Here is a 9156-nt window from a genome sequence, read left to right as displayed (position 1 = left end):
TCTTGAACAGCAAATCAGCAAGAACGATTTCTGAAGTACTGTCGTGAAATATAACAATTTAAATGAACTTTTCCTGATGTATTTTTTTCAGCATCATTCCTCCAGTCTTCAGTGTCACATGATCTTCAGAAATCCCAAACGTTTCGGTTTCGAAGAAATGCTGTTCCTTTAATAGTCAAAGTTTCCACACAAAAAATATTGCGCAGCACGACTGTTTGCATCATTTGAGTTTCATGATTTCTGAAGATCATGTGACACTGAAGACTGGAGGAATGATGCTGAAAATACAGCGGAGCATCACAGAAATAAATTACAGTTTAATAGAGATTCACACAGAAAACAGTTATTTAAAATTCTAATAATATTTCACAATATTGCTGATTTTACTGTATTTTTTATTAAACAAATGCAGCAAACATATCAGAAACATTAAAAAAAAGTCGTAATGATTTCAAACTTTGGAACAATAGTGCATATATATATATATATATATGAATATATATAAACAGTTAAACGTGAAGCTTTGAAGGACTCGGTCAGCTCTCAGTTTTAGGAGCCAGAGGCTGCAGGCTTCTGATGTTGTGAAGACGGTAAACCTCCTTCTGCCACAGCGGCGTTCTCCGGGCTGTTAGATGGCGGCGTGTGTGTTTTGCCAGGTGGTCGCTCCGCACAAAGCGGTTGTGGCAAACAGGACAGGAGAAGCGCTTCTCTCCTGTGTGAGAGCGGCGATGACGAGACAGTTCATCAGATCTGGCAAACCGGCGTAAACAGCCATCCCAGCAGCACCTGAACGGCTTCTCACCTGAAAACGGTAAACCAGACTCTCACTTTGTTTCTGCAGGTCTTATAAAATCATCAACTCGTCCTCAAATAAAGGTATGAATTCAGAGCAGAAGGTCTTAATTCATACAGTCTTGGTGTTAGATGTTGCACACACGAGCAAAAATTCATCTTTAAATCAACATATATCTACTTGAAATGCAAACTGAACACACAAAGCCTTGTTCCTGAGAAAGTGAATTTATGCAGAAGACTAGAACAAATATCTGCGCCAGAGAATGATGACGTTTTACTTTTGAATCAAGTGGATTTTTCTGAGCCTTTTGATTGATGTTTCATCTTGTTTTAGTCGTAAACTCACTTGACTTCTGACGTCATTTTGCTTCTTAAGTAAATACATCTTGGTTTAGAAATCTTGAGATATTTGAACATGTTTGTTTTTTTTGCAGTGTGTTCAGAAGGTACAGTAATAAAGTTATCTATGTTCTAGTGGCTGGGCTATTATTATACTTAACTAAAACCATTTAAAAATATAAATAAATTAGATATCAACGGAACCCCCCACAAAAAAAGTATAAATAAAATTATATATATATATATATATATATATATATATATATATATATATATATATATATATATATATATATATAAATAATTATTATTTTATTTTTTATTCAACCAGGACAACCTATCTGAGCAAAAAAAAAAAAAAAAAAAAAATATATATATATATATATATATATATATATATATATATATATATATAATTTTTTTTATTTAATCAGGATAACCTCTAAGCAAACAAAAAAAATATTAATATATTTAAATGAAATATATGTATATATTTAATTAATAATAATTAATATATATATATATTTTTTTTTTTTTTTTTTTTTTTTTTGCTCAGAGAGGTTATCCTAAAATAAATTATAATAGTATATCAGTGTTACTAAAAGAACAGTCAAGTGGTTGAAAGCTGAGGTATTCAAGCATTAAGTGATTTATTGTATTTATTGTTTTTATTTTTTGAATAAAAAGAAATGGAGATTTGTTGTATTTTTCAATGCTTCCGTATATATTTAATTCTTTTACATTTTATTTACTGTGTTATAAAAAAGTCTTTAAAATGTCTTGCATTTCATAAAACCTGCAGAAACTCTGTTTTCAGTCCAAAGTAAAAATCTGCTGAGAATCATGCTAACAGTAAAACAGAGCTTCGCGTGTGTCAGTGTGATAGAAGCCGATATTCTCTGTACCTGTGTGTGTTCTCAGGTGTGCTTTCAGGTGGGAGCTTTTGAAGTACGTCTTCCCACAGTCGGGATGGGTGCAGATGTGATCGCGGGGCCGTGATGGGACGGCTCCAGACGTGGCTCTGTTTGTGGACGAGTCTGGGGCCTGAGCCGGAGCGATGGCGGGGAACTTCAAACCCAGTGAAGGTGCTGTGGATGTTAGTTTAGGGGGCAGAATCACCAGGACTGAAGATTCGGCCACGAACAGCAGCGATGCCGGAGGAGAGCTGGAGCTCGCTGTCACTGGAAGCATCTGGAAGACTGCAGCAGGGGCTGATGGGAGATCTGCTGGAGGTCTGAGCGGAGCACGGTCGGCGTCTGACGTGTGCCGGATCACGCTGACCGCTTGAGATCTAGCCTCGGGTGAAGCCGTGACCTCTGACCCCAGGTGCGGGTCGCTGTCGGGGCTGGACGGTGGAGTCATGCATGACATAACCTGAAAAACACAACCAGTTCATGTCTATTAATGAACCAGCTTTGGCCTCATTATGGGTGAATCTTACTAAAAACATCTTCAGGTCACATTGTGCTATTATTTTCATGCATGTCTTAGTTTTGAGTTTTGGCCATTTCAGTCTCAATCTCAATAGAGAACTGAAATTAAGACTGTATTACTGTATTTATCTTATTACTGTACTGTATATATTTTCTATAGCTGATAAGACAATAGTTGTGTATCTGATTTCTGTTTAAAATTGCAATATCATGAATGAGGCATCTAATTAAATATGCACTAATTTCCTGAATATGTTCATCAATGTCATGTTATTTTAGTTTTTATTATTATTTTGAATAAGTATTTATTTTTATATTTTCTGATTTTTTTTCACTTTATTTGTTTATTTAGAATGCTTATAATAGATTTTTTTTTCAGTTTTAGATATTTTAGTACATCAAGTTTTTATCTATTTGTACACCAAGATTTTAATTTATATTTAATTTATATTTTTATGTCATATATATCATTTTTATCCAGAAATTGGCTATTTTTTCATGACTTCACAAAAGTAGAAATTCAAAACGTAATTCTTTATAAAATTATTTTACAACTTTATTATATTATTCATGTAATAACAATAATTCATGTTTAACACCTTTCTAAAAATCAAGGCAGTTTTATAAAAATTGTTGCAATTCAAGATTTTAATCAATCTGAACACTGGATGAAGCCAGGAAAAACGTTTTTAATAATCTTTTTTTACCACTCCATAAATCAGAAAATATATGCTTTGTACATTTTCAACATGTTTTTATAGATAAATGTTTATATACAAACTCACAGCATTTAAAGATATGATTTTGAAATGAAATCTACAGATGTAAATAAATGAATGCAATAAAATAAACACTTTAAAATATATTTTGGATGAAAAAAATGTGCATGCCTTAATTTAAATATGCACAAATTAAATGCAGTGCAAAAACATATGCATCTGTTTAAATGGTATAGAATTTGAGGTTTAGATTCTGCTGTTGTTTGGGACATGACCTGGATCTGTTTGTGAGCTTGACCTGTGTGCTGGACTTCAGGGGGTCTTCACACACACCAGAGGACGCTCTCTGCTGGAGCTTCATGGACATCAGCGCCTCCACAGCTTCTGAATATCTCCGGTCTGAGTCTGAGCACCTCACAGGCTACGGGAAATCAAGCACATTTAATTAATGAATTATTAGCTTTTCATCAAACACACAAACCTCCTGCAGTTCCTTCACAATCCTCAGTTTAGGAAAGCTTGATGTAATGTTTAACATACTTCATGTTGTGTCATCTTTGTGTATTTTTATATGAATATGGTACAAGGATATCCTATTTAAATCAATGTGATAAGCAAATTAGATCAAAATAATCTAAAAGTAGATTTAAAATTAGAATAGTTTAGATTACATGGCTAAAATTTGTGTCATGTAATTTAAAATCAGTAACACAGTTTTATGTGTGTGTGTATATATATATGTATATACACACACACACACACACACGCATATAATGATGATAATTGGACCAATGTCAATTTGCATTATCTCACTAACAAATGTTATAATAATAATAAATATATATATATATATATATATATATATATATATATATATATATATATATATATATATATATATATATATATATATACATACATACATACATACATACATACATACATATATATATATATATATACATACATACATACATACATATATATATATATATATATATATATATATATATATATATATATATATATATATATAGCAGGATAGTAGGTATAAAATATATAAATTACAGAAAAAATTAGTTTTATTTTCAATGCTTAAAATGTAGTTTTATTAAATAATTAATAAAATTAATCATCTCAATCAATTGATTCGTTTGTACATTATCTACTATTCATAATTATTATTTTTCAATAGCTTTGATCAGTATTATTTAAAATCTGATTTTTAAAAACATGTTTAAAAAATATAACGAAAAGAAGGCATTAATTTGAGAACCGGTTTATTATTATTTTTTTATTAGTAACAGATCAAATTAAAGTCTTAAATGCATAAATGCAGTTGTATTTACTTACACATTTAGATCTGGATGCCATTCTGATGCTGCATGATTTCTCTCGGTTATCACTCAGACTGAAGACTCATTATGATCAACTCTGTGTCTGTCTTGGATTCATTCACATGTTTCAGAAAAACGAGCCGCGCCGTCGAGGTCGTGGTTCCGCCTCCAGCCAATCAGCGTCTAAGGTGTGCAGAGCGTCAGCCAATCAGGAGCGCGCGTCGCTGCGTGATCAGCGGCTGATCGGCGCTGTGTGTGCGGATGGTCCACAGTCGGTCAGCTGTGTGTATGACACTGATGTGCGGATATTTAAGATGATCCCTGCTGAACCTGATTCAGCTCGGGCATTTACTCACGTGTTTACTCTTTAGCATTTAGTTAATATGTGCATTCAGTGATTTAAATCTGTATAACCTGTATGTTGTTATTGTTTTTATTGAAGGTTTTTTTTATTTTGTTTAGCACCTTGGTCAACAGTTGTTGTTTTTAATGGTGCTATTTAAATAAAGCTGACATTGACAGTGACATTGTTGAGTATCACGAGCCAACTAATCAATTGTTTAGTAATTTAAATGCTTTAAAAAATTTTGATTTAGTACATTTCTATACTGTACAGACAATGTATAAAGTCTATAATAATTTGCTTCCAAACTGTATCCAGAGGCTGTTTGAAATAAGAGAAAGTCAGTATGGAATAAGAGGAATGCATATGTTTAAAAAAATAAAGGTAAGAACTAATACAAAAAATAGATGCATATCTGTCAAAGGGGTTAATCTATGGAATAATTTGCATACGGAATTGAAATTGTGTAATTCACTTTGTAAATTCAAGAAAATGTTTAAAAACATGGAGGTTAATAATTATTTAATTTAACGGGTATTAAAAATTATTTTTCCTTCCTACTTTCTTTTTTTTCTTTTTTCTTTATATACTTTGTATATGTATGTTTGTCTTGTATTAATCACTACTAGTAAAAAGTGCCGCTCATTTGATTGATAATTATGTACAAAGGGTAGGCGTAATAAGCAGAGGCTTCAGCCTACACCTTTTCGGTTATTATGTATAACTTCATTTATTTTTGTATGATTGATTGTCTGTGAGGACCGAATTAAATAAATTTACAATTTACAAAATTTACATTGAGTATTAAAAAGCATCGATTTTCTTCACAACACTGCAATATCTCTGTTATTTCATCATTGCACCATAATATCATTAAAAATAATCTTAAACAAGTGTATATGTATATGTGCTTATATATATATATATATATATGTGTGTGTGTGTGTGTGTGTGTGTGTGTGTGATCATTTTATAAACACACACATAGCTTATATATAGATTCATATAGATTTTTGTATATAGACATAGGCCTATACATATATATTCAGATTTGTATTTATATAATATAACATCTATCTAGCCTATATATAAATATCTTTGTTTTATACAACTTAAAAAAATAGAATTTTACTATACATATCTTTAATATATTTAACATATTTTGTATAGTATTTTATACATTTAAACACACACACACACACATATATATATATATATATATAGAGAGAGAGAGAGAGAGAGAGAGAGAGAGAGAGAGAGAGAGTACATTTTATTTGACATACACTGGAATTTTTTTTTAAAGTTATAAATCACACACACACACACCTGAACAGATTTACATCATTCACTCAATAAAGGAAAACTGTGCATGAGAAAAACAAAGTCCAAATTGAAGGCAATGACATTAGTAAGTTGTTAAATAAGCTACCGTATTTTTCGGATTATAAGTCGCACCTGAGTATAAGTCGCATCAGTCCAAAAATACGTCACGATGAGGAAAAAACATATATAAGTCGCACTGGACTACAAGTCACATTTATTTAGAACCAAGAACCAAGAGAAAACATTACCGTCTCCAGCCGCGAGAGGGCGCTGTACTCTGCTCAGGGGTAGGCTACAGGAGCACTGAGCAGCATAGAGCGCCCTCTGGCGGCTGTAGACGGAAATGTTTCTCTTAGTTCATTTCTCTTGGTTCATGTCAAATTAATTTTGATAAATAAGTCGCACCTGACTATAAGTCGTAGGACCAGCCAAACTATGAAAAAAAGTGCGACTTATAGTCCGGAAAATACTGTACCCAACAGACAGTCTGTCAGGGATGTTAGTTCTCTCTCTGCTGAAGCATGATCTGCTCAAACCATGTTCCTGATAATATTTTATGATACTGTTAAATGACACTGGCTTCCCTCTCCAGCATTAGCGGCTCATCTGAGGCCTGAATTCCTGCACTCAACCTTTGGCCTAGATTTGTATGAGTGCATGAGCTTGTGTAAACCCCACCAAGGCCACATTTTGCTCATGCACTTTACACGATTCAACCTCAGTTACTTTGGTGAACTGGTGATCTTACAGGTTATGACCACACAAACAAGTTAAGCAAAGTGTACAGATGTTAAAAAGCATTAAATAAATGCTACACACTGTAAACGTAACCTGCAATTACAAGCTTAACTTTCTGTGATTTTGCTGTTATACACTAGGAGGCGCTATTACACATCTTCTGAAAGAGCACTGAATTTCTGGATCAAAAACAAGTAGAAGAAGAAGAAGATGCGGAAACAAGTGATGTAAGCAGATGCATAGTTTAGTTGATGATGTCACATAATAATTTTGACTTTAATAAAACTAGTTATTTTAGATGTTACCTTTTTTCAGTGTGCTTCCCTATTAAAGGGTAAAATCACTGTAAACTCAATAGAGACACTTATTAGAAGACTATTTACGAAATAAATGAAAAACATGGACATAAAATGTTGACGATGTTTTTTTTTTTATTAAGGATACAGAAAGATTGGTATAGAGTGAAACAGGTACGTAAATATCATTTGCTGGCACTGTATAACATGATTTGACACACAAGTTTAGGTATAAATGGATGTATTTAGTTTGATTTGGTGATGCTAAATCATATATATTTTGATTTGATTTCAATAAGACCAGTTCGTTTAGATGTTACTGTTTTTAGGTTACAATTTTGTTTTCAGTGTTGCACAATAATCAATCTTACTGACCAATCAGAAGCGTCAGAAGTGCATTTCATCCTGAAGCTGTCCGCTATTTTTAGCTCTCTGAATCTTTCCTGTTTGCAGATTCTTATCTGAGCACAAAGTGCACTAAACTCAAACCCCCAGATGCTTCCCAGAATAGAATCTGACGTGTTTACAGAAAGTCACTCTTTAACTCTCTAAACAAAGTTTTGGTTAAAAATAACATCAGCCTGTATTTCTACACTGACCGTGACACGGATATTTAATTTAATTAAAGCTAGAATCTTCATATTACCTGTAATCAATGAACACAATAAATAAATATAATCAGAATCAGAATCAGAATCAGAAAGAGCTTTATTGCCAAGTATGCTTGCGCATACAAGGAATTTGTTTTAGTGACATAAGCTTCCAGTACACAGAGACAACAACACACAGACAAAAAAAAAATATATATATATTACAGGAGAATTACAAATTGGCAAATAAATAAGTGTATAAACATTTGTGCTATAAATGATAATGGAATAGGATTGAGTGAGATGAAGGAATGTTCTAGGATGGAGGGGTAACAAATAAATATAAGGATATTGCACATTTTTGCATAAGCATACGTTTAAGTGGGAAACATTTAACTGTTCATGAGGTAGATTGCCTGGGGGAAGAAACTATTCTTGTGCCTTGCTGTTCTTGTATTTGCGGCTCTGAAGCGCCGGCCAGATGGCAAAAGTTCAAAGATGGGGTGACTTGGATGTGAGGGATCCAGAGTGATTTTCTGAGTCCTTTTCCTCACTCTGGATGTGTACAGTTCTTGGAGGGTGGGCAGGGGAGCACCAATAATCCTTTCAGCAGTCCGAACAGTTCTCTGTAGTCTTCTGATATCTGATTTTGTAGCTGAACCAAACCAGACAGTAATTGAAGTGCACAGTACAGACTCAATGACGGCTGAGTAGAACTGTTTCAGCAGCTCCTGTGGCAGGTTAAACTTCCTCAGCTGGCGAAGGAAGTACAACCTTTGTTGGGCTTTTTTCACAATGGAGCCAATGTGATTGTCCCACTTCAGGTCCTGAGAGATGGTGGTTCCCAGGAATCTGAATGACTCCACTGCAGCCACAGTGCTGTTCATGATGGTGAGTGGGGAAAGTGCAGGGGGGTTTCTCCTAAAGTCCACAGTCATCTCCACTGTTTTGAGCGTGTTCAGCTCCAGGTTGTTAAGACTGCACCAGACAGCCAGCTGCTCAACCTCTTGTCTGTAAGCAGACTCGTCACCGTCCTGGATGAGGCCGATGACTGTAGTGTCGTCTGCAAACTTCAGGAGCTTGACAGAGGGGTCTTTAGAGGTGCAGTCGTTGGTGTACAGGGAGAAGAGCAGAGGGGAGAGAACACATCCCTGAGGGGCACCAGTGTTGGTGGAGCAGCTGTTTGACATGAATTTCCCCAGTCTCACTAACTGTTGCCTATCTGTCAGAAAGCTGGTGATCC

The 9156-nt window shown here is 34.0% G+C and overlaps 1 protein-coding gene across 4 annotated transcripts; it reads right to left on the bottom strand.

Annotated features, from left to right (window-relative positions):
• Positions 1-508: 508 nt before the first annotated feature.
• klf10 (Kruppel like factor 10) lies at positions 509-4768 on the bottom strand. Of its 4 annotated transcripts, none has more exons than XM_059508847.1 (4): positions 4640-4768; positions 3585-3707; positions 2040-2508; positions 509-802 (listed from the first exon to the last, which is right to left on the bottom strand). In XM_059508847.1, exons 1-4 carry the CDS (start codon positions 4658-4660, stop codon positions 537-539), a joined length of 879 nt encoding a protein of 292 aa, XP_059364830.1. In that variant the 5' UTR covers positions 4661-4768; the 3' UTR covers positions 509-536. The 4 variants fall into 4 exon arrangements, with proteins under 4 accessions (XP_059364830.1, XP_059364831.1, XP_059364833.1 ...); XM_059508848.1 differs by having other exon boundaries at positions 3585-3685; positions 4640-4763; XM_059508850.1 differs by having other exon boundaries at positions 3562-3685; positions 4640-4687.
• Positions 4769-9156: the final 4388 nt, after the last annotated feature.

Source organism: Carassius carassius, chromosome 24 (assembly GCF_963082965.1).
Source record: "Carassius carassius chromosome 24, fCarCar2.1, whole genome shotgun sequence".
Lineage (NCBI taxonomy): Eukaryota > Metazoa > Chordata > Actinopteri > Cypriniformes > Cyprinidae > Carassius > Carassius carassius.
Note: the sequence above shows the minus strand (reverse complement) of the source record. Positions and strands in the feature narration are given on the sequence as shown.

Excerpts from the sequence above, each read along its gene's own strand:
- klf10 (XM_059508847.1), bottom strand. The coding sequence starts at position 4,660 with ATGGCATCCAGATCTAAATGT. Across the intron at positions 3,708-4,639 it reads TGGCATCCAGATCTAAATGT|CCTGTGAGGTGCTCAGACTC; the intron begins GTAAGTAAATAC and ends GATTTCCCGTAG. Across the intron at positions 2,509-3,584 it reads CCCTGAAGTCCAGCACACAG|GTTATGTCATGCATGACTCC; the intron begins GTCAAGCTCACA and ends TGTGTTTTTCAG.